The 26496-nt window shown below is 39.4% G+C and overlaps 1 protein-coding gene across 1 annotated transcript in view; it reads left to right on the plus strand.

Annotated features, from left to right (window-relative positions):
* The first annotated feature begins 2496 nt into the window (after positions 1–2496).
* map4k5 (mitogen-activated protein kinase kinase kinase kinase 5) overlaps positions 2497–26496 on the plus strand; it is a 30892-nt gene continuing 6892 nt past the window's right edge. Inside the window, exons 1-23 of the mRNA XM_083924975.1 lie at positions 2497–2732; positions 7467–7524; positions 11688–11778; positions 12740–12804; positions 12925–12980; positions 13075–13122; positions 13915–13957; positions 14066–14138; positions 14562–14693; positions 16689–16751; positions 16847–16928; positions 17535–17651; positions 18522–18600; positions 20436–20494; positions 20652–20719; positions 21938–21982; positions 22082–22124; positions 22449–22662; positions 22902–22987; positions 23421–23462; positions 23687–23771; positions 23854–23933; positions 24886–24946. Of these exons, the coding sequence (XP_083781101.1) occupies positions 2625–2732; positions 7467–7524; positions 11688–11778; positions 12740–12804; positions 12925–12980; positions 13075–13122; positions 13915–13957; positions 14066–14138; positions 14562–14693; positions 16689–16751; positions 16847–16928; positions 17535–17651; positions 18522–18600; positions 20436–20494; positions 20652–20719; positions 21938–21982; positions 22082–22124; positions 22449–22662; positions 22902–22987; positions 23421–23462; positions 23687–23771; positions 23854–23933; positions 24886–24946 (1798 nt within the window). The 5' untranslated portion in view covers positions 2497–2624. The remainder of the gene's footprint in view (positions 2733–7466; positions 7525–11687; positions 11779–12739; positions 12805–12924; positions 12981–13074; positions 13123–13914; positions 13958–14065; positions 14139–14561; positions 14694–16688; positions 16752–16846; positions 16929–17534; positions 17652–18521; positions 18601–20435; positions 20495–20651; positions 20720–21937; positions 21983–22081; positions 22125–22448; positions 22663–22901; positions 22988–23420; positions 23463–23686; positions 23772–23853; positions 23934–24885; positions 24947–26496) is intronic.

Genomic DNA, 26496 nt, shown 5'->3' on the forward strand with positions numbered 1-26496 from the left:
TTTTACTGCCAGTAAAAGTATCCTACCGTTTACCTCGCCTTGTTGATGCGTACGGATATATGTATATATCAATATACATACATATATATATGTATACATACATATATATACAGTATATTTAAATATACTGTATATATATACATATATATACAGTATATTTAAATATATATGAATTTCTATGTGCTTTTTTTTCTTTGCTCTGTCAAAGCACTTTGTAAACATTTGTTTATTATTATTATTATTATTATTATTATTATTATAATTATATTATACTGCAGGTTTATGTTAGTGTATTACCAATGCATCCACGTGTAAAAAAACAGTTAAATTAGTATCAGAATCGCTTTATTCTCCAAATGTACAATGTATGCAGGAATATAACTTGCCAATCATAACGTACAGTAAAATAATAAAGTCAAAAGGCAAGTTAAAAAAGAAAAGGAAAGTTAAATACAATAATTTATAGCTGTCAGATAAATGAATTGAAATAAAAAGTATGTTATCTATATCATATAAGAGATGTATGGAGTTTAAGTATACTGTATGTAGCAGAAAATATAAACATTCAGATAAAGTAAAAAATGACATGTACTTATTTACAGTGCATGTCATAAATGTCCCCAATAAACACAAATCCCCCACAGCAACAGTATTCGTTGAGTGCAAAAAGTTGGTGCAAAATAACTTAAAATAAATAGAATTAATATTAATATTAATAATATATAATAGTGTAGTGCTGCCGAACTATCAGGCAAGTTTATTTGTATACCACCTTTCGACAACAAGGTAAAGTGCTTTACATAAAACATTAAAAGCATTGGAAAGAAACAAATACACAATTACATTTACACATGCGATAACAGATGAAAAAGGTATTACAAAAAATAAAAACAAGCAAAAAACACATTTGAAATCAAATAAAACCACGAATGTCAAAAGAATAGAAGTTAAAGAGCAGTATAAACAATGAATAAATCGTTTTGTTTACTGAAAGGCTGATCAATCAAAACTACGTTTGCTATGTGGCCATTTTTTGTAATTATTGTATTATTTAATGCTTGATTGTGGTTTTGGCACCAGACATTTTTGCATTGTATTGTTTTTCTGTGTCAGGACAGTAGATTTTCCGAGGAGCTCCTGAACGCAGCATCAGGATCCTGTAACTGCGACTCCACAGAGATTAGCAACAGAGTGTTGCTGCTTTTTCGGCTGAGTTTAAGGGGGGTGGAATAAATTCAAGAGTAATACTTGACATTATTAATATAGTTTAACTGTTAATGGTTTTACATATCAGTGCGAGGTTTCTTTTTAAAACTGTCAGCAGAGGGAAAATGACATGTCAACGTCTAAACTTAATGCAAGGACCGAACTCAACGGACTGAAGGAGACTGAAGCAGCCAACTGAAGTTTATTACTGTTTCCTCGACAACAAAGGGGGACGCTTTTCTTCCTTTTTAGGTGGCTATTACTCGACGCCATCGTACGGTTAACGGCGTCGAAAAGATTTAAAATGCAAGACGTGCTCGTCCACGGTGTTTGCATTGTTAAAGGTAGGCACAGTTGGAAGTTAGAACCAGCGGCGAAGCTAAGTTGCTAGTTAGCATTAGCTGTTAGCTGCCTAAATGCTAACAAGCCCCCTAACTCACCATATAAAGGAGTTATGTTAAAATGGGCTCTGGCTATTTGCTGGAATGACCCCCAATGTCCATGCAAACGTTATGTACACACGCTAATGTTATTTTAGTGGTCAGGAAGAGCTTAAAATAACTTAAATTTCAGTGTTAGTCTAAGAGAAATTAAATATCGTTGCCTAGGTTAAGCTGTCGGTGTTGGGTGACAGATGTCACGGTAACATTAGTTTATGCAGTGGTGGAAAAGTAACTAAGTACATTTACTCAAGTACTGTACACTAAAGTACGATTTTAATGTATTTGTACTTTAACGTTACTTGAGTTATTCCATTTTAATTTACTCTAAACTTCTGCTCCACTACATTTCAGAAGAAATATTGTACTTTTCACTCCACTACATGTATTTGGCAACTTTAGTTTCTAGTTACTTTACAGATTAAGATTATTAATAAAAATATTGTATATAGTTTATGTTTTAGATTAAGCTACACGTTAGTATATGAAGTTGATAAAATTAGCCCCACCTTTACTGCAACATTATAGTGGTATTTACATGAATCTGTCAATAATTATAATATAATATAATATTCTCAAACATGCCATTCAGCACAACGGGTACTTTGCCTTTTGTACTTTAGGTACATTCTAATGGTAATACTTTCGTACTTTTAATTAAGTAACATTTGAATGCAGGACTTTGACTTGTAGTAGAGTATTTCTACATTCATCTATTCTGTTGCGACACAGATTAAATCACTGTCAACCTTGTGTCACCATTATACCCATTTTTGTAACATCACATACAGGTTTTAATAACACTTTTCTTCCAAAACTTTTCTTATGTCTGTCTCTCTCTATCAGGACATGGGGCACGGAGAAGAACCGTCTGAGTAACTGTGATTAACTTTTAATATCCAGGACTTTCGCCTCATTAAAGCACCGCCGGCAGATTTGATCAACTAAATGTAAAAGGATCGTTTGGTTCAAGCTACTATGGATATCTTTCCCCGGCCAAGCGGTGAAATCCAGAGGAGGAACCCTCAGCATGACTTTGAGCTCATTCAGAGGGTGGGAAGTGGTACATATGGAGACGTGTACAAGGTACAGTATTACTGGTTCCCACAGCCTGTCATTAGAGCTGGAGATATCTTGGATTACCATCACATGACCAATCAATTTAATTGAAGGCAGAGTGTTGTTTGTTTTGTAATGTATAACGACGTTTAGCCAACACATCTGGCAGTAGCTGTTTAATGAAAGTTCTGCATCCCTTCCTATCGTCTCCTTCCGATACGAAAATACACTTAGCGACAAGAATATATATATTTCTAACCCTGTTTGACTGTTCAGGCTTAGTGAGGTGAACAGTGAACCCGCTTGTCCATTCTATCCACATCAGTTTTTCTGTAGCGGTGCAGACCATGTAATGCATCCCTAGTCTATTTCTTTGAAACACGTATGTTGAACAGAAATAAATTTAAATAATCTGTAGGTCTATAAATTGGCCTCAATATCGATTTTATGATGGTGCAGGCGATTCTGCCATAATCATATACACGTTGCCAGACTATCAGCTACAGCATTTTGACAACGTTCAACAACGTTATTGGAGAGAAAAAAAGCAGCCATTCATATACTATATTTATTTGCTGCCTCTAGAAGCCCTTCCTGTTTGACCCAATTATTTTTAGTTGACTCAGATGACACTCGGTAAGAGTGCAGTCTCTTTCATTAAGAGAGCAACATGTTCACATTTACAATAATTCAAGAGTCGAACAAGCAGACTGAACTGCCAAAATCCAGAGTCAAAACCTTCCTGTTGAAAGGAAGGATTCATCTTTGTCTCATTGCATCTTATAGCACTTTAGAAACTGTCTGAAAGTTTCAACCTGAAAGAGTTAAAACTTACTACATACAATCCAAAGAAAATATTGCTTTCTGTTGGGCTCACTACTAACTTTTAATAGTGGAAACCAGGCTGCAGTGTTTGGTTGCCAAAACTGAAAATGTGGTTGCCATTTTTAGTCACCTTACATTTTGAGTAATTAAGATACTATACATGTTATTTGTCAACTTAATAGTGAACATGTGAAATAAAAGAATAAGCTTTAGTACAGTAAAAAGTATTTTCTTTAAGTTATGTCCACAGTCAAACAATTTAATTTGCTTTGCCGTTATCTTTAAAACAGATGACACGCAAGTAAACGCACCAATTCACATAGGCCAAGAATTGGTTGCCAATTTCTCAAAATGATTGCCAATGGCAACTTGGAAACTGTTACCGTCGAGCCCAGCTTTATGGATGTATTGGTATCAAGTTTATACAGTTTTGATGGAAAGTAATGACTGACTGAGTGATTGTAAAGTCTAAATTGAGATGTGCTAGAGAGATAGAAGGCACCGTGCTCCTGCATTACCATTTTTTTGTCAATGAGACATGAAAAAAAGGATTTAGTCGACATAGAAACAGTCTAGCTAAACAAGATTATTTAACTGCATTTTCCCCGCTGTCTATCGGCTGGAAGGAGGTCAGTTTTGCTGGAGAATTTTCTTGTTTATCCATCTGCCACAGATAAACAGGCGACCCATCTGATCCAGAGTGTTATAGTTCAGACGGCCTGTCATGGTCCCTCTCCATACAAAGCCTGGCTAGCCCCCACCCCTTGACAGGCCACCGGTGGAATGCTGCGCCTGGTATTCTCCCACAGCTCAGAGGCTGAGGGCTGCAGTGGGCTGAAATATGATCAGGCCCCTGTCTAAACATGCGTTTCACTATGGGTGTGTTCTGGGTCGCACTGACACCAGAAACACCTCAAATTGGGAAAAGCCCATCTCTGGCCTGCTGGGCTTTTAATGGTCATAGCATTTCTTGCTTGATTTATTACATCTGATTAAATTAATTTCAGAATCACATATTGCTCCCTGTTATTACGGGTGATAGTAATTCATTCTTCATTACAATGTCATACTTGTGTACCAGTTGGATGTGTCAGAGTTGTATGACGAAGAAGGATCCAATAAATCCTGCACGCTGCCGGTTACTTAAACTTACTTAAAGTTGCAGTTGGCAACAATTTTTTTATCATATTCACTGAAACCGACACTATGCTCCAATCGAACAACATAAATCATTAATCAATCAATCAATCAACCCGCATCATCCTGTCCATTCAGCGCTGGGCTATGAGAGCTGACTGTACACGCCACAGATCCCCCCTTGCGCATGTTACAATATCACATGCACACGCCTCAAGCTAGGCATATGCTAAATGAGATAAGCAATTTCTATCTATGGGTTAGTTAGCCAGCTTACCGCCGTGTAGCGCATACTCCATGTCGCTTATCAATTAGAGAAGAGACAGGCGCGTGCACAGGAATCTGGTGTACACGCACTAACGAGCATGCAAGGAGAGCGGAGGAGCTCGTTTGTAGTGGGGGAGGGGAGTGAGTTGTAAACATTCAAAGTTTGAGTCGCCTCGATCTGCCAGACTTGATGACTGTAGCTTTAATTACCAGCCGCCTGCGACGCTGGTATTGTTTTCACCTTGTGAGGTGGTTTTGAGTATTTTGCTAGGTGTCTGCCCCCAGATTTTGTGGCTGTGATAGTTTATTAACCATGTAAGATACAGTCACAAAACTTTACAGTTGTGTAGTTGAGATAAAAATCAAAGTCAAGTTCGAAAATGGGTGTGGTCCGAGTAAGTGCGCCGGAAGTAGAGGGGTAGGAAGTAGGGACGAGGCCTGGGCTCCCGAACATTAAGCCCCTGGGCCGATAACCGTACAAGATGCAGTCACCAAACTGTACTGGTGTGTAGTGAAGATCAAAATGAAGGTCAAGTTCAAAGATGGGTGTGGTCCAAGCAAGCCCACCACCCACCTTTCGGCCCCCGGCCAAATTTGGCGTAAGGGCTGTTGGGATCTAGTAAACATTGTTTTTTTTTGGTTAAGAGGTTTTTAAAGACTTTTTACTCCTTACTTTGGATGTAACAAAACATTTTCTTTCTTATTGTTTAGTCAGTCTCTACATTCTCACTACAGTTATCTGAGCCATCAGGCACACCTGTTTTGTCTGACAGCTGACCTCGTGTCAGGTCTGGTCTGTTACGTGCCAGACTACTCCTTCCTCCAGTCAAAGGTTGTTTAAGGTTGTTAAAGCTTGGTCAGTTGAGAACTTCCCCTTTCTGGGTTTAGTTCTCAGGTTGACTTTAGGCTGACTCCAGGAAACATTAAGATAGACACACAGGTTGTAAGCCAGTATTTGGTCATTACTTAGACATGCTGTAAAGCAAGCACACTGACTTGTTGTTGAAAGCTGAAGAAATGTGCCTCAGTGCAGTAAGTGCACCGTGGAATAACCATACGATGAGATATTTTTTTGTTGTTGAATAGTTTTATTTGTTTGTGTCTGTGCACTTGCGGTGTCAGCTGCAGAACAACTGTAAACGGTGTTGGGTATGTTTATGTGTATGAATCACCAGCACCGGTCACCGGCCATGCTGGAGGGGTTTATGGTATACAGTTGATTTAGCCGCCAGTCCCATCACTTCACTCCCACGGATTAGGGAGCATCCCTTCTTGACCTAGATTCAGAAGTCAGTGTAAGATAGAAAGATATAAATTTGAAGAATGATGGGTATGTATTTAAAGCTAATGCCATTGAGAAGTAGCCATTGCCATAATCAAATATCAAACTATGAAGTGGTTCTGCACAAATTTACAGAAGAAACTATTAGAATATCATGAGGGAAATTATGTTACTTTAAGATTGGCTGAATCTAAAGTTGTCTACAGCAGGGATATTTAAAGGTTAACACTGTCCAGCATGACCTCTGGTGATGATTTTCCTTTAAAATAGAACAAAATGTCTTTATTATCATTAGTACAAGCGCAATGAGATAAAGCAGACTTTAGGTTTGATCTCACTCAAGAATGTAATGATGTTGAATTTGATTGATGGGGGTGCTGGCATTTGTATCCCAGAGTTGAATGTTTCCGCTCCACTTTTCTCAAAGGCGAAAGGACCATCCAAAATGACATTTATTGGTTTAACGGTTGTGCAGGCCAAAACTAACTGTCCCAGTATCATGTTATGTAATGTTCAAGGCTGCAACCGACAACTCTTTTCATTATTGATTAATCTGTTGTTTGTTTTTTCAATCTAATGTTAAGCTAAAAAAATGGAATTGAAAATCACAGAAAAGTTTTGTCTGACCAACAGTCCCAAACAGTCCCTGCTAATTATCTTCCTCATTAATCCATTTATCATTTGGTCTATAAAATGTGATGTCATCAGATGTTTTGTTTTGTCCCGCTGACAGTCCAAAATGTAAAAATAATACATTTACAATCAACAGGGTTCTTATGGGTGCTGAAAATGAATAATGTGATTGGAACTGCTTCACATTTAGGTTATATAGGATAACAAGTCTACACCCATTTCCTCTGATTTGTCACAAAACATAATTTTGGATAACCTCTAATTTGTGCAATAATCAGCAACCTGTATATATAGAAATATGTATTTTACCACAGCTGTAAGGTGCTGGAAAAGCGTGAAAATGCACAGTGAAATGCTTGAAAAGTGCTTAAATTTGACTTTGGAAAAGGGGCAGTAACTGGATCAAATAAGAACCTCTCATTTGAGGAGCTGATCTCGGATATGTTCAATGACTTGAATGAGTGATCAAAATATCTGCATATTATTTTTCTGCAGGTTGACTAATCAAACTACTTTTCTTGTCATGGCACACGGGTTCTGATTAAAGCAGGAATAGTGTTGTGATATTTTTTATATATATGTAGCCTTGCTGACCTTTGTGTTGTCCTGTCCTTCAGGCTCGAAACATACAAACTGGGGAGCTTGCTGCTGTGAAGATCATAAAGTTGGAACCAGGTAAGAGTGATCTTCTAATTATTCTATTTTCATCACAGTGAGAGAAATAATATGTGTTTGTCAGCTGAAAAATAAGAAGTCTGGAAAATAAGTGGTATTTTATTTTCCAGGGTTTGGAATGGAATGCACAAAAAGCACTAAAAAAAGACTGAAAATGAAAATATTGTTGTACTGCGCCAATAACTGCAGATATTTATGTGCTTATAGACCCAGTGTTGTTTTATATTTCTTATATGAAATGATGGTCTTCGGTCAATGTCCAAAATAACATTATATTAACCGTGCCTGTCTATTAACCAATGTCTGGAAAAAGTACATCACTTGTAAAAGAAAAAGGTGAGGAGCGATTTGATATGTGATCTTTATTAATATGAAGAAGAGGGTAAAGGACATCTGTGACCGTGCCCGGCTTTGGTGTCTGTGCTGGTGTTGACCTAGTGACAGAGTTAGTGCGATCCAGATTAGTGGGATTACGATGAGGGCTTTGTACCACCAGCAACCAGACTGAGCTGAGATGATTACCAGTCAGTGACAGAAGAGATTCACTTCTGTTTGTTTTCCCTTTTTTCATTCATCATGCCACTGTTAGTGTTGTGCAGGAGTGAGAGGATGTGGGTATGGCTTTGTACGAAGTCTCCACCTGTTTTTTTCATCAGGTGGCATCTTCCTGTCCTGTATCTGTGCGTGCGTGAATAAATCCTATAAAATGTCCCTTCATAATTCCCTCAGAGTCCAAGGTTTGCTTTTGGTTAAAAATGACTCAAATAATGAATAAATACAGCTTTTATAAATATATCTTAATAAATATATTATGTGCAAACTTAAATGGTAAAAGACAAATAAATTAAGTGCACAGCTAAGGTTTACATCAAGTTAAAATGGTTCATAGCCGTGTTGCAGCCCAACATTTTCTAGTCAAAAAATGTTCCAGAGCATATATGTTAGTTGCATCGCCCTGGGCAGATTTTCCTATAAGCATCTTCAAACACCCTTCATATTTACTTTGTTCCATGTTTACTTTTTAAATTTTTTAGACGCAATGAAGGATTTACCTAGCCCATGTTATCCTGTTTAAGCAGGACTCTTTACCCCCACTTTTTTTGCAAGAGTCACTCCTTTCTGTGCTTCAGATAAACATCTTTGGGCGGACCACAAAATCAAACAGGTTTGACCAGGAGGAGTGACGCTGCTGTGAATTACGGGACAGGCAGAGAAAGGAGATAGGAGTGGTGAAGCCCTGTGGCTTGATGGGCTATAGGGCGCAGAGCAGGTTAATCTGATTAGTTGGATGGTAAACAACTACTTAAGACCAACTAAGTGTTGGTCTTCACTCACTGACTATTGAGGGAAGATGGAGAAAAGAGAGTTTTTTTCTCTCTCTCTTTTCATCTTGCAGTGTACAAACTTTTAAGTAGTAAATTATTTTACGCACTATAACTACATCTCTCTATAGCTCTCTATAGTGATTCTGTTGTTGCTGTCCCTGAGAAGATGGCGCAAGCCTCCTGGTAGTTTCCATTAGAAATTCAGCTGCAGGCCGTTTGGGTGTCCCTCACCTCTGCACCATTTTCTCTCTGTCAACAAATGTTGAAAATGTTTGATCAACAGTAGTTCTCCTTGTAAAATGACAAATTACATAACACTGTAATTTCTAATGCAGTTAGAAATTACAGTGTTATGTAATTTCAGTCCCAAAAGGTTGACCTTTATCTAGCATTATGTGGCAAAGAAAGAAGACTGTGGAAAATTATTAAAACTGTGTGTTGAAGCACTAGCGTCTGTCAGACTCAGACATTCGTTACTGTTCGTCCCTATAATGCCACAGAAAAACGACATACAACGGTGAAAAACACACCTTTTAATTTACGGTTAGATGGAAGGGAGGGGTTCAAATTGAATGATTGGCACTTTACAATAGCCTCTGTTGACATTCTTGAGCACACACGTGTATTCTTTTTACAGACTTGTCAAGCATCTGTAACTAGAATTATAGCAAGAAACGGATTAAAGGACAGGATTAAAGGTTGTAAGAATAAATCACTGAAGCCAGGTCTCAAGCGTGCAGAGACAGGACTGTGGCGGGGTGCTGAGAAATGACAGAAATCTCATAAAGAGGTTTTAAGTTGGAAGTTGAGTAAAGCTGTTTAAAGTCATATTAATAGCAGTATCCGAAGCTGCCATGTAAAATCCTGTTGTGTTTTTTGCAACAAGTCGGGATCGAGACCCGTTGATGGGTTGGGGTTTATGCTCTATACTGTAGCCAGCCACCAAGGGCCATCGCGATGTTCTGGCTTCACTTTTTGGGAGCCTTCAAGCCGTCCATCTTTTATATATAGAGACACATACTTTCCAATGCATTGCATGTACACAATACATTTCCCACTGGTGACTTGCACTTCTTTTTCATAATATCTCAGCTCTGTAAAGGCAAAATATTTTGTGATATGTCCTGTCCCTTTCACTAAAGGATAATGTTGTTACATTTAGAGATGCACCAATCCAGTTTTTTCCAATCAGATACTGATACCTGGGCTGAGCGTATCGGCCGATACCAATACCGATCCAATACTACTGTTGAATGAATGAACCGCAGACCTTGCCATGTGAGTGAAGGCATCAGGCTTGACATAAACATTTAACCGTGTTAGAAAAAGATAACACATTAACACAGATATAAATGTACTGAATATTATTTATCAACAAATAACAAAGTGTAGATGAGCAACAAAATAACACTTCCATGTAAAGTGCACTGCAAACAGATATTTTAAATGTACTGTAAAATATAGCAGCTGCCTGAAACCCAACAAACAATGGCTTAATTAACTTGCTGTGTATGACATTAATTAAACAGAAATGACTGGATTGGAATGCTGGATCGGCCTCATTCGTCCAGTATCTGATCCAGCTTATTGGTCAATATCGGAGCGGTGCATCTCTAGTTACCTTATGTACCGTCATTCGGGATGCAGATATATAGATGTTGTACTTTATGTAGTTTCGAAGTCTAATAGTTACATTATCTCAAGCCTTCTAATGTCACTAAATTCTCAAGTTAGTAGCTGAAGGTTAGTTCAAGGAAATTCTCTGGCTTGTTGTTCATCAGCTGAATAGTTATGCACGTGTTGGCATTCCAGCCCGACTTTAATTCAGACTCTCACGTGAGAGCCTAACCCCTGACCCCACAGACAGACTGAAAACACCACTGCTCTTTTCATTGGGTAAAAATATTGTTAGTGTGCTCACAAATGCTTCTGTGGTACGGGATGTATCTCCAGAGGTGTTTTCTTCCAGAGTTCAAATGTCCCTGTATCATTTTAATTAGGCTAGACCACAAGCCACCTGCTACAGCGTCTGGAGATATTTATTGTCCTGAAGTGCAGGTCAATATTTCTTTCTGTTTTCAGACCACAGATGGTTGTAGAATTCAGCCATCAGAAGACCTTTGTTTACATGCTAGATGGGTAGGCAGAATTGGCACACATGTCCATGATTAAAAAATAAAATTAATTGAATGTAATGTTTTTGGCAGAGTCTGGACTGATGCCTTTGATGACAGTCTGTTGATAGAAGCTGGCAGCGTCTGGTAGATCTTAACCTCGTGTTAATGTATTCCAGGACCATGTCTCTGCACAATTGGGAGCAGCTGGGCTTACATATTTTTGTCTTCTTACTTCCTACTGATCGGATATGTTGGATTTCTTTGCTGAACTGGAAAGCAGCCTGGCTATCCGCCGATACCACATAAACTTTAAAAGTACAAGGTGTTCCTTCTATGGTTACTGGCTGTTTTATAATAGGCTGTATTTACACAGACATGAAATATTGAAACATATAGTCAGTTCTGTGGCTTTGAGTTCGGCAAACTAAATGGACAGTTTTAAGTTTTAACCTTTAAGGTGTGTGCAACCTTTGTATCATCTGAAGCGCCTTGAGTGTTGTTTTTGTCAACATTTCCAATTCAAGGTTTGTTCTAGTGTCAAAAACATAAATGTTATTCTATAGATTTTGTAGGTGAATCATAATCCAAATTGTGGTTATTTCATGCCCACAAACATGTTGAGGTGTTTCTTTACAGAAAATATCACATTTCAAAATGAAACCTGAGCATAAACTATAACTAATTGTCCATGTGGCTGTTTGATTTCTCCCTCTGTTTCCAGGGGATGACTTTTCCATCATACAGCAGGAAATCTTCATGGTGAAGGAATGCATGCACCACAATATTGTGGCCTACTTTGGGAGCTACCTCTGGTAAGAGCCAGCTTAAAATACTCCTGCTTTGTCATTTTATACTCTGTATTTTGTCCTCTCTCACAGCCAGCCCAAGGTATAACATTTGTGGAATTCATGCGTTACTGTCAAAAGGAGTTAACGAGCCAGAGCCGCTGCCTGAAACTCACATGACGTATTTAATTACTTAGTCACTGTGTGTGAAAGTGTGACTCAAACCTTTCAACTGGGCTCACTGGTGCTGACTAGGCCCCTTCAGTGCCAGAATGCAGCGCTTATATTTTAATGGAGCCTATGTTTTGTGGCTGGTATCTCAGAGGAAATAGTGCCGGTCCGCCCTCCACTGCCTCAGACTTCCAGCAGGTTTAACTGGAATATGAGCCTCTGATCTGTTTTATATGGCTGTTAGTCCAGAGAGATGCATGTCTTATCACAGCAGGCATGTCTTGTACAGTCTTGCCACATAGAGCACAAATGGTTACTGTAAAACGTTAATGAGAAAACCCACCCTGCGTTAATTATTATAAAACTAGATTAATTGTATTTGAAAAAACACCGTTTTATTTGGGGGAATTCAAATTTCCGTTCGGTCCTGTTTCCTGGCCTAAAATCATTTCCATGTCCTGCTTAAAGGTGTGAAAAGTCGGATAGTTGTGATTGAGAATCTCGTCAATCTCACTGGTCTTATTTTTTAGCTTTTTGTCAGAGAGTTGAAACAATTTTTGTACTTATCTCTCTTCTCAGACATCCAGTTTACCCAGAATGTTAATATTTTTCATTGTTCCGCCTACGTACTAAGTACTGGTGAAGTTGTTTCATGAAGGTTTGCTGACTTGTACAGCTTAACTTGTTCAACAAGAAACCTTTAGTATAATGTTTCCCCTGCTTAATTATGTTTTGCTACTACGCTGTATAATCAGTGTGTCTAACTAACTAGCAAAGTAGCAGTTCCTAATTTAATAATTTTCTCTGATGTTATCAGTCGAGAGAAGCTTTGGATATGTATGGAGTATTGTGGTGGAGGATCTCTGCAGGACATTTATCATGGTGAGCTTTTCTCTTATTCATAACTAGTAAGATGCAGTCATGAAATGTTTTTAATATTGTACATCCATTGCAAAATCCTTCCCATGCATACAATGACTGAATGACATTGTGTTATTATAGTGACTGGGCCTCTCTCGGAGCTGCAGATAGCATATGTCTGCAGAGAGACTATACAGGTATTGGCACTTTTAAATTCTTCTTTTAAAAGAGTATTTCAATGTTTAGAATTTAGGTGGAACTCATTACTAAATACGTTAATCTCCTTTGCAGGGATTGGGATATCTGCACATCAAGGGCAAGATGCATCGTGACATCAAGGTACATATATCATAGCTTGATTATCTTTTCTACTTTGTTTTGTTCTCTTTTAGCATGAGTTTTATCTAGCTCAGGTCCCATTCTTATGTGCCACACACAGACACTTTGCCTGTTACCAGCACCAACTGATTAACAATAAAATCTGTAGGAAACAAATCTCAAAACATGAAGGAATGGAAGTTAAAAAAGAAAAGTAACGGAGTGAGACGGATAAAGAGAAGTAGCCTGAAAAGAAGCCCTTAAGCAGTCCAGAGGTCTGACTTCTGTCTGAGACATCAGCGCTGCAGAGGTGTGAACTGAAGTCACAGGAAAAGTGTAGCTGGGGATGTGCTCACTTGAAAGCATGTGACCAATGGTGTCATGTACAGAGGTTTTGCGGTTGAGCTGAAGTTGATCATGCCTGCTGCACACACACAGACTGGAGCCTCAGTCTCATGTGTTATCACAGAAGGTCAGGGCTGAACCTATTATCTTTACTCAGCTCTACGCAGCAAGCACTTCCTGTTTCCTCTACTCTCACCGCAGGATGCCACCAGGGAGACTGTCAGTCACAGCCAACAGAAACATTGTCAGTGGAACTGTCAAAAAGCTCGGATCAGTAAAAGACCAGCAGTTAATGCTTCAACTAGATCAGATGTTACTGAGAAAGGTCAACACATGATTGGCACTTTGTTATGAACTAGTTCAGATTAGTATTTTCAGCCTCCATCATGATACTGAAATATTATTCTGATCTCTCAAATGTGTTTTCTCAAAGTAAAATAAATGTTTATGGGATTATTTTTTTTACAGGGTGCCAACATACTTCTCACAGACAACGGGGATGTGAAGTTGGGTAGGTTGTTCTTTTAGCATCTTAATTCTCAAGGACTTGAACTCCTCTGCATCTTTCAGTCGTACGTGAATTACATAATCTGAAAAGCTCTGTCAAACCTTGTTACAGCTGACTTTGGAGTTGCAGCCAAAATAACAGCAACCATTGCCAAAAGGAAGTCCTTCATTGGAACACCTTATTGGTGAGTGTGTCATCCTCATCAAATGAGCCATTGGGCCTTTGTGCTGGGCTTTGTTGAATAGGCTTAAGGAGCCTTTTTCCTCATTCCTCATTCGGAGAAGCATTAGTTACATACTTTTAATAGTTAACTTCCCCTAAAAGAGACAAGTTCAAATTCCCACAAAAGCCAATGAGTTTTTGATTAAGACAATGAACCCTTACCGACTACCGGGCCGTTGTCCTGTCTCTGAGCCCAACCTTTAAATACACTGTCAAAGGAACAAAAGTAAGCAGAGCTTTCCTACACAGACCAACAGGATATCTCATTATTGGTATCAGCACTGGTTTTCACTTGGAGGCCGCCTGCATAACCAACCTTACCCCCACCCCCCCCCCCCCTTTTTTTTTTTTTTCTTTTTTTTTTTCTTGTCCTAAATTTGTGCAGGATGGCTCCAGAAGTAGCAGCAGTAGAGAAGAACGGTGGCTACAACCAGCTGTGTGACATCTGGGCTGTTGGCATTACGTCCATAGAGCTGGCCGAGTTACAGCCTCCAATGTTTGACCTGCACCCGATGAGGTATGTTTTACTTTCCTCAAAAATAATCAGTCAGAGCTTCTTCAGAAAATTCTACGGCCGCTTTCTCTTTTTGTATTAGTGTAATGTTTCAGCACGTCTTTTCATTACTTCACTGGTTTAATTCATCATACGTTTAGACTAGGGATGCTCGATATTGGCTTTTCTGCCGATATCCGATATTCCGATATTGTCCAACCCTTAATTTCCGATACCGATATCACCCGATACCGATGTATGCAGCCTTTTTACACCAAAATTCATCACATATCACCTATTATGGAATTAACACATTATGCCTAATTTTATTGTGATGCCCCACTGGATGCATACATAAATGCAACACGGCTTTTCAAATTTAAACACAGTCTGTACAAAATAAGTTATTGAAAAAAGTGCCATTTATTTGTTTGTGTTTTTAGAGAGAATATTTTGCCTCAAACAACACTACAGACAACATCACAACAAGGAAGATGCATAGCTTCAGTCCAGAGTAGTAAACAAACATAGTCCTCTTTTTCCAGACTGAGTAACCGGCTGTAACTTGGCAAATAATACAATCAATAAATTAGCAGTCAAGCTCAACATGCTAACCTGTATTGGATCTAATGGATACAGCACCAGAAATTAGCTTCTCGACGTGACTGTAAACACTGCTGTGCAAGTCGGGTCAGCACTGGTCTGAGAAATACTTGCGACTGGGCGTTATACAGACATAACGGGGCTCCAGGAACTCCACACGTTTGGTGAATCCGGCATCCTGAACGATAGAAAACGTTTGTTTTTCGGTCTCGGCTGTTGCTTCTTTTCATCACTTTGCTGCACAGATGTAGCGCATAACTCCGCATGATTCTTCTTGAGGTGAATGATCAAATGTGATGTTCTAAAGGAAGACGCCTTGTTTCCTCCTCTCATAACCAAAACGCTTTGCAGTCATTGCAAAGCGCACATTCACTTGGAAATACTTCCAAACCACGGACATCTCATGCACCGGGAGAGCTGAAGCTTGTTAGCCACGGTTAGCAACCTACGAGTGAAGCGTGTTGTTGTTGTTATACGTCATCAAGCACGCGCCTGTAAACGGCCCGTGTTGCATTCAGGTACACTCGGAAATGCTGAAGCCTACAGAACTAACATCGGTTGTAAAAACCCGATACCGATAATTCCCGATATTACATTTTTAACTCAATATCGGCCGATAATATCGGTGGGCCGATATTATCGGACATCCCTAGTTTAGACTATTATAAGTAAGCTGACTTTGGGTCACCTTACTTAAGTATATTTTCGAACCACTCTTAGGCTACATCCACAGCATACATTTTTGTTTAAAAACATATATCTGTTTTAATTACATCTTACGTCCACACTTCTCTGGCATTTCCAAACCCCTACAAACGGAGACATTTGGAAACTACGATGGCTGACCCCGTTTTAGTCAGAAAACTCAAGAGTTGGGTTTTAGTCTGGACGGACAAAAACAGAGACCTTTGGAAAGATGACGTAGACACCCGGGTCAGTCAGTCTTAGGTAGATCATGTACCTTTTGTGATTTCATCCTTCTGGTGTGGGTACTCATTTCCCTTATCAATGGTGATGGATAATGATCCCGATACCACTCTAATATGTCGCCTTATTTGCTTTGCAACCCAATCTGTGTTTTCCAATCGGCGTTATACCTTATACTCATGTGTCACTCAGTACAGGTCCAACCAAATAAAACTTTGGTCTTACTTTTTGCCGCCGTTGTTCTTTCTCGGAAGTATTTTTGTATTTTTAATACAAAAATAAAAAATTTTAAACCGCCGAGTAATGAAGGACAATCTGCTACCTGTTAACACCAACAGGCCCAGGGTACGTTTTCCTGTTAATATGGACGGTAATAATTTCTGATACGGATGTGGATGGATGTCTTTTTGTTTTGAAACGCCATTTTCTTAGGATGGAAACATAGTAGTGTGGATGTAGCCTTAATCAAAGTTTTTTGTTTTTCCTTAGGGCTTTGTTTTTGATGTCGAAGAGCAGCTTCCAGCCTCCGAAGCTAAAAGACAAAAACAAATGGTGAGTGCCCCACAATATTCAGTGCACTATTCTGGGATTAAGTTATGATACTTAACACAATCACTGCATTAAAACAAAATAATTGTGTTCTCCAGGTCCACTGCCTTCCATAATTTTGTGAAAGTGTCTCTGACAAAGAACCCAAAGAAGAGGCCCACTGCAGAAAAACTTTTATCGGTAATATTTCTTTTTAGTCTCATAGACATATTGAAGACAGTTTTTTAGTCGGAACCGATTCAAAGTGAAAATTTAGCTTGTTAGCAAAGTTTCAAAAGTCATATCTTCATTCTGCCTTGAGACTATAAATTGCATTTATTCCATTACCAATTGTGAATCCTGAAGGCCAGACAAAGAAGTAGTGGAACTCAGTTGTCCCAATAAGCTTCTGCGTGATTTGGATGCAATTCTAGCTGTGTGGGTCAGAGTCAAATCATGGCCCGAAACAGTGGTTTAAAATCCAGTTACAGCATATTCATTAAAGAAAAGGTACTAGCAGGACTGAGGCACTTCTGCAGCTTCTTCAAAGAGTGTTTCTATCATCGACACAGTGCTTGTCTCTGAGGAAAGGAATCTCATCCTTATGGTCCCAGAATCTGATGATTAATGAAGAAAGTTTATTTATTTTATAACAGTGAAACTTGGACTTTGAAATTAATTTCTGCAGGGATTTTGATGTTCCAGTTAGCATGGAGCTTTGGGATGTCAAGGCCGCTAGTAGAAATTGTTGTTCTTAAATGATGGAAAAGTTTATGATAACTTTTTGTCCTGTCTTGTTTCCTGCAGCATGTGTATGTGGCCCAGACGGGTTTGACGAGGAGGCTCGCCGTTGACCTCCTGGATAAGATGAACAACCCAGACAACCACCAGCATTACAGTGAAGTGGACGACGATGACCTTGAGGTAATGTCTCACTGCATCATATAAAAAGTAGCACCAAGACTGTGGTAAAGTTGCCTTTGCTTTGAGAAATTAGGAAGGAAATTGTCTAGAGAGCCTACCATGAAGTGATCGAAGATATAGACACAATGAAAACTTTTTTGAAAGTATATACTTGGAAATATGACACGTGGCCCTTCATTGATGTTTTTTGACTGCCCTGTTGCAGATACATTTAAAAACAAAATAAATTATTGAAAAAAACATCACTTTCTGTCGAATTTTATGATAGAAAATCTTGAGGTGAAACAGAGTTTCATGCAAACAAAGACTTAATCAGCAGGGAATGTAAATATTAGTATGTGCATCTTTTTTTAGCAACTTGGCTAGGTAAAAGGTGAGCTTTGCAGACGTTTTTCATTCGCCCCTAAAGCTTCCCTTCCCCCTCTTCTTGATTCTCTCCATCGACATTATTATTCCAACTGGAATCAACATCACATCTATGTGGCAGCCAAAGAGGTGGTACCAGTGCCTTTTAAAAGACCATTGTGCTTTTCTCCCCCTGACAGCAGTAGCACTGTCTTGGCCACCATGAATGAAAAAACCCTAAAGGCTATTGACTGCAAGCAATGGAGCTTGTTGAAAACAAACACCCTCTGGGATGCATAATAATGTGATGATGCATAGACTCAGTACAAAAAGTATCTCTGCATTCTCAGACTTACTACTATTACTTCAATAGATATTTCATAATTGTGTTAAATGATTAAACACAATTCAGCTTTGTTGTTCTATAATTTAATTACATTCATCCTACTCTGCTCTTTTCTTTTTGAAACTTGTCAAAACCCATTTCCTTATCTTCAAATCTGTCTCTTTCACTCTTTGTTTCAGCCCCTCTCTGCAGTCAGACACACCATACGCTCCACCAACAAACAAGCCAGAGCTGAGAGGACACGCTCAGAGATAGACTGTAAGTAAACAAAAAGCCCAAACCCATCACCAAGAAAAAGGCCAACCCCCTGCCATTATCCTGTCATGTCATTGGCCTGCATGTCCGTCAGCCTGGCTGTGTAGGTTAATAGAGGTCCGGCGGCTTGTCGGAGGGTCATCCCACTAATCCTACAGCACTGGCTGGCACTTTTCCAGACCACAGCATGTGGTAGTGTGTATAAAAATAGCCCGGGGATTCACAGGAGAGAAAGTGGATGTAGTAGAGTCCATTAAGTTAACTGTGCTTAATTTTTTTATCAAATGAATAATGTGAAATGGCTTGGCTGAAGAGGTTTCACGGGAATTTGGTTTTCAGTCAACAAGTGTTGATACTGAATTTGGCAGATCATCCAGCTTCGTAGATTGTGTAAATGTATTATTTTGCAACCCTTCAGGGAAGTTATTGTGTGTCTGTGTTGTCGGCAGTAGTTGTAGATAAAGCTGAACGCTGTGTTTTGCCTGTCGTGTCAGTAGTTTGATTTGTCTCATTTCATCATTTCGGTTATATATGTAGTAACAGTCCAGTGGTGAGATATGTGTCTTTATCGGATGTTAGTCGTATTTATCTGTAGCGATAAATGCTTCGCTTCATTGTGTTTTGTGTTTGTCCTTACTATGATCGTACCAGATGCACTTTCTGTGTAGTTTTATCTATATTTCTCACAATCACATCTGACTTTCCCTCCTCCATGAAGCAAACAATGGGACAGACCCAGGAGGGCCATGCTCAAGTCCTAGCTTCACTGAGGGACACAGGGGGGATGCAGGTCAGTGACAGTGTAGTGAGACAGTGTGTGTTTGCATAATTCCCTAGCTCACTCCCAAGACTTTCTGCGAAATAGGATAATGTCGTAGCACATAACAGAACATTGCGTTTGAGATTAGATGTGGTACTAATAAGGGGAGTTCCTCTGCATGGGGTGGCTACTTACTGTTTGTTTAGCTTGGATAAAGTTGAATGATTTGGACATTGTAACATCTTGGTTTTCTGTCTGACTGACTGAAATAAAATTACATTGTAGATGACTAATCAGATCCTAACAAGGAAGTTTGACTCGTACCTCTCACCTGATTCCTCAACTTCACTTTCAAATGACTGTATGTTGTATTCGTATGTCTGTTAGTGACTCACCTCCTCACTGTTTAAAATATGGCAGCACCTCATCATTATCAGCATACACCACAAGCATAAAAACACCAGGAAAGAAATGATCTGTGGTCTGAATTCTTCAATACAGTGTTTCTTTGTTAATGAAAAGCTGATTATGTGGTGAAGTATTTCTTGGAAAGTTGCTTGATTAGTTTAGCGTTCATTACTACAGCAGGATCACACAATGTTTATACTGGATACTAAGCCACTCTTCTCTGTGCGATCAGCTGTTTGACAGAATGTGATCCCAAACCTAAACTAAGAGGAATCCGTTCCGTGATTTATATGTATTTCTTTCTCTCTCACCAATATTTCCTCAAAGTGAACAGATCTGGTTAGTGTCAAGTGTAATCTGTGTTTGTCTTTGGTGACCAACTCTTGGCTCCAGACCAAATATTCACATAGTAACATAATAAATCAATGAAGGATCTCTTTTTTTTGACAGGTACATTTTAATTGGAAGCAGTCGATCTGTTTTTGGTTCATTCTTACACGTGATTGATTTTCTGTTAAGTGTGTTTTCCATGGCTCCTGCTACTAATGCACCAGAGTACTGCACACTTAAGGCTTTGTGTGTTGGGCACTGATGCCCTCTAGTGCCAAAGGTGTGTTTGTGTAGGCAAAAAAAATAAAACAAAACTGAACACATTTTTTGTTATTTACAGTTGACAAGCTCCAGTTTGAACCACCACTCCGGAAGGAAACTGAGGCTCATTCTGAAATGGTGACAATCATATTCGGTTAATCAATACTAGGATTTAAATAGTGCTTTCTGCTCGTAATCAATTCATTTCACGTGCTTGTAGACAAAGAAAAAGCATATCCGCAAATTACAAAATGCAGTTTTAAAAAGATCTATTTTTGGACATGTCTTTCCACAGGATGTGAGTAAAGATAATGACTTCCCTTCCCCCTGGAGTCCCTTTGCAGAGGGAGGAATAACAACCAGGTAATTCATTGAAACGGTTGTCACGGGAACTGCTCATATTTCTCTCTCTCTCTCTCTCTCTCTCTCTCTCTCTCTCTCTTTCTCTCTCTCTCTCTCTCTCTCTCTCTCTCTCGCTGTATTTATATTGATTATTTGGAGTCTGTTAATATTAAAAACACTAAATGCAGAGATACACAATCTTAGATGTAGTGTTGAGTAACAACGTATAATTCAAGAAAGCACATATGATGTTCTATATGTCTGATATCCATTGTTGACACTGAGGATAATTTACTTTTTCTATGGATGCTCCTCACTGTTTTTTCGTATTAACCTGCTTATCCACTGAGGCTAACCTGTGTCTGTGCATGACCTCACTCTCCCCATCTACAGTTTGAAATGTTTTGGCTCCTTCTCACTTGTCCATGTGCTTTGACTGTTTTTTTCTCCTTCCACTTTCTCTGTCCTCTTTTGGCTGTCGGTCTCTCTCTCGTCCTGTCTCACGTAGGAGCCTTCTCAAAAGTGTTGAGGACGAGTTGTTCCAACGGTAACACTAACACTGTGTTTGCTCTAGTGTCCTATCTACGTCATCCACTCCACCCCTCGCTTGGTCCCCATCCTTTTTGGCAGTGAGGGTTAGCGTCCACCGTGTCCACAAATCACCCTCCTTGACTCCCCCTACATTCGCCGTGTGTTGTGTGATGATAGCTGTAGATCCAAACTGCATACTGCTGCATACATGTGTGAGACAGGTAGAACAGTGTGCTGTACAAAGAGACCAGGAAATACTTTAATGGCAATTAATGTAGCAATTAATTAAAATGACTTGTTTGCTCAGATTTAACCCTGCACAGACAGGGGTGTACAGTAATGTCCATTTGCTGGTTTAAAGCCTCTAAATATCTTTGGCATTTTGGTAAAAGTTGCATCACTTGGCTTTGAATGTAGTTTTATGGATGGATAAATAAAGAGTGTTCATTTTTCAAACAAACGTCATAGTAAACATATTCAATGATGACAGACTCCAAGGATGTTTGTTTGAAGTGTAAACACATCTCTGCAAATATATTTTCTTGTGTTTTCCATCCCATGATGCTCACTATGGCTTGAACGAATACACCCCCTTTTTCTCAAGAGTCATCCTCTCTTTATCTCTACATTTACATTTGCACCATTAACACCCCTCCTGAGCTCAGTTGAGTCTTATTTTCCACACTGATCACTGTTTATTTACTGCAGGGGACACATCGCCCATCTTGAAGATGCCTTTGAAGAAGTGGAGCTGTGAGTGTGTTAATGTCAAAACATTAAAATTTCATCATGGGCACAAAAGTATTCATTATTGTAGTTTATATCTTTCTGAAAAAAATACCTCCATTTCAGGTCAACTCTGAAGCCAGGGGTTCCTCCTCCTCTGCCCCCAAAGGTAAGACCAAAAATAATAAATTATAACCAGACATGCCAGATACTCTGGTACTGTTTTCATCTTGTACGTGCGTGCCTGCGTGCCTGCGTGCCTGCGTGCCTGCGTGCCTGCGTGCCTGCGTGCCTGCGTGCCTGCGTGCGTGTGTGTGTGTGTGTGTTGGAAGAATATGGTCCTGGAGACCCTTACTGCAGCGGGGACTACCATAGAGGTGGTTTTGAGTATTTTGCTAGGCTAAAATGGATGGATTTTTGCAATTAGAATCAATGTTAGAAGTGTATGTAGTGCTTTGAATTAATACCAAATGGATTTCACTTTTTCCTTCAGCCACGATTAAACAGCTCGTCCGAGGAGCTTGGCCTTAATGATGAGAGGTCTCTGACTGTTCGGAAGTTCCCAAACTCAGAGAATGGGCCGAGCCAGGTGGTTCGCAGACAGAGCACACCTGAGAACCTGGGCAACAAGGGGGAGCACTCGTCTCCAGATTTCCTCTCTGTGAGCGTCAGCAGCCCTGGCCTTTTGTCTCACGCCTCTGATCCTGGTGAGTCTCAGCATCTGAATTTCTCTCTTTAATATATATTTGTGTGCAATGACCTGTTCATACGTCTTAAATCAAGCAGGACGCTAAAAGAAAACTTATTTTATTTTTACAAGCTGTCATTAAATCTGAATGTAAAGGTAAGGGAGCCTGATGTAAATGTGTCTGATCTTTGGATTTAGATTCTGCATGTTTGACAGTACGGTGAATAGTTGTGCTACATATGGGCTCTCTCATGACAGATAATGATTCGGATGACAGTGTGAATGGAGGCAGTCCCAAAGTGCCCCCCAACCGACAGCACCGAAAGGAGAAAAAGGAATTCCCTGTAAGTCTTAAGATTTTCCACAATATATTAGGTTGCAATATGTTTTTCATTCATGATCAGCCACACTTCTAATTTAAGTTTAATTGGGTTTTAGGATGAAAATGTCATCTGTGGCCTGAGGGTCTATTTTATATGTGGAGTGTCTCCAACTAGCTGGCTGGCCTCACAGTGAAACCTCAAATATGATGTTTTTCCCTTGTCAGATCCAAACAGTAACAGTTAAAGAGGGAATTTTGGCATCCGCTCATGCTGAACATCTAACTCACTTTGACGGACCACACACAAAAGAAAACAGAATTTACTGTTGTTTGTTCCTCTCATTGTTGAGGCTAGAGCTAAATTAAGCCGCTAAATGGAAAATAATTGCTGCTTTGTCTGTGTGTTCTGCATCTATATCATCTTATGGTTTTTTGTTTCCTCTTCTTCTCATTAGAAACCTGCTATCAACGGTCTTCCACCCACTCCTAAAGTACTGGTTAGTGAATCCTCTGCATATTCCCTCACAGTCTTCACTCTTGCCTACAGGCCTAGTTTCATGTGCACTGTTATAAAACTCAAGTCTGCGCTTCTATGGACCGTTTGGGGTCCATAGAGCTTTCTGCTCTGTGGTTGCTTCAGCTCATTAAACCCTGGCTGACATTTTAGCGCTTCACTGAGCCAGAGACCGCCTGTTCTGAGCCATGGTGCTTTTCATTTCAGATGGGAGCCTGTTTCTCTAAAGTTTTTGATGGCTGTCCACTGAAGATCAACTGTGCCACATCATGGATTCATCCAGACACCAAAGGTACAGCTTCATGCAACAAGTGTGGAACACAAACATGTTTTATTTAAGCCCATGCTTATTTTATGTTGTGATTGTCTTCTAGATCAGTATCTGATCTTTGGGACAGAGGATGGCATCTATACGCTGAATCTTAATGAGCTGCATGAAGCCACAATGGAGCAGGTAACATTAATTCAAATCAATGCAAAAAACAATTATTACAGCCTGCTTAAGTTAAAATCATTACTCACTTTTTTATCCTCATTCAACTGTGTATTGGGTGTATAGACCGAATCACTGTGATGTCGTACTAGCAACACATTTCTTCCGGGTAGACATGTGCTGGTTAATATTAATTATAATAATACATTTCATTTATATTGCTCTTTTCTTGACTCAAAGTGGCTTAATCAAGATCACAGATATATTTAATATCAACAAACTTGTTCATTTCTGTTGTCATTTTTAGCTGTAACTGTAACATTTAAAGATATAGTTAAACACAGTGGTCCAGCCCATCTGACGTTTCTGCTGTGTTCTGTGTTGTTTTAAAGCATCTTGATTACCACATATATTGTTATGAACAGCAACATCTCATTCTGCGGGGTTTAATTCTCTTTAGTCTGTGGTTCCAACAGGTAAATTAGGTCTCCAACCTCACGTTATTGAAAGTGTTGTTATTCACAAGATATGAAAGCACCAAACATGCAGTTTAGTTGGATGAGATGAGAGCATATCCAGTTGTTCACAGGGTTTTTCTTTACCTACAAGTAATTGCAAACAAGCATCGTGATTGAGTCTGTTGTTCACTAAACCCCACCCCCCATGGTTACTGTTGCTATGCCTGTCAATCATTCCATTCTGGCAGGACACATGTAGTTTGGATTGATAACAGTGGCAGCTTTAACAGCCACACTAAGTTTTTTAAATTTTTTAAATAATGGGTCCTTGATAGCAAGCTAGCTAGTCAAGCTAACATTAGCTCAATCAGTTGGTTGAGAGCACTGTCACCGACTGACTTTATGATGTTTATAGCAAACTATCAACTGATGGTCTTTAACCCCTTCTCTCCTTCTTTGAGAACTAATGACAACTATATTCTGATTTTTCTACTTTTAAATAATTCCATATTAAGCTGTTTCCTAGGAAATGTACATGGCTGTACGTTATCAACAACAACCTGATGTCTTTATCTGGTAAGTGATGGACTTATCACCCCTCCTGCTTCACTGACCACTGTCATAACCTGCTGCTTCTTTGTCCTGTGTTATCTTGCTGCCCCTGAGGGCAAGACCGTCACTCCATATCTGCAGCCCTGAAATAACTGTTTCTTTTGTTTGCAATAAGGGAGCCTCTATATGTGTAACTGTGACTCATGAGCGACATATCTGGCGTTACAGCCTGTTCCACTTAGATATATTGGTCTCTGTATGTTACAATGTACAGTAACTGCAAATGCAAGAGTAGTTTGTTTCTTGATTAAAGCTGTAGTCTGCAAGATTTTTTTTATTCATGTTCACAGAAACTGACACTTACTCCGATAGAACAACATAAATCAGCTGGTTTTAGAACAGAAAAAAAAACATACCTCTACGTCCACCTAGAGCAAAAATCCCCCTCCCCCTTTGTCTTGTCCACTCTGGACTGTGTGAGAGCTGACTGTCAATCACAGTTTGTGCACATGCCACAGATCCCCCCGCGCACGTCACAATGTAATTATCACTAGAACCTACCTGCTTATACTCTATACTTTTAATCACATCGTAAGTTTCACAACATTAATATCAGCATAGAAACTGTGAAATGTGTATTGTCATCTAAGAAGTCTGAACAGTTATGTACGCCACACTAGGCATCCGCTAAATGACATTAGCATTTGCTTTCTACGAGTAAGTTAGCCAGCCAAACTGTGTAGCGTGAACTCCATACCGTCGATCGATACTGAAGAGACGAGCATGTTCACAGAAATCTGCTGCACACGCACTGACGAGCACGAGAGTGCTGGTAGTGGGGGAGGTGCGTGAGAGCTGTAAAAATTCAAAATCTGGCTAAGTCTCCTCGATCTGCCAGCCTTGCCGACTACAGCTTTAAAATAGACGTGCCGTCCGTTGTCAGAAAACTCAAATCATCTGTAATCTGAATCCAAACCGCAAGTGTCCAAGTCAAGGACGCATTTATCGGTTTAACAGTAGAGGATGGGATTACAGTGTGAGGTCTACTTTCAGTTTTATCTTCAGCAGTTTGCCTCTTGGTATACTTAACCTCTGTTCTCTTCTCCTCCTCCCTTTGACACTGTCCATCCTCCTCTCGCCTGGCTTGATTTGATATTCTACTAACTGGCTTCATCAGAAGGTAATCTTGCTTATCATCATCATCGTCACACTTCTGTTTTTACCCCTGTTCACATCTAACCTTTCTACTTGTGAAAGCTGCTTAATGGAAAAATTTGTATAATAAAATATTTGTAGAAAAGTTTACTCAGTTCTTGTCTGTCATATTTAAGGTGAATATATTTGAACTCCTGGCTTTAACGCTGCTACAGTACTTACTGGTTTTGCTCACGAAGTTAACGATTAAATATACTGTATTCTGCGGTAGGGAAAACCTTCCAGCCAATTAAACATACTGTATTCTGCTGTAGGGAAAACCTTCCAGCCAATTAAACATACTGTATTCTGCTGTAGGGAAAACCTTCCAGCCAATTAAACATACTGTATTCTGCTGTAGGGAAAACCTTCCAGCTGAT

Source organism: Echiichthys vipera (assembly GCF_963691815.1).
Source record: "Echiichthys vipera genome assembly, chromosome: 12".
In the NCBI taxonomy this organism is placed as follows: Eukaryota; Metazoa; Chordata; class Actinopteri; order Perciformes; family Trachinidae; genus Echiichthys; species Echiichthys vipera.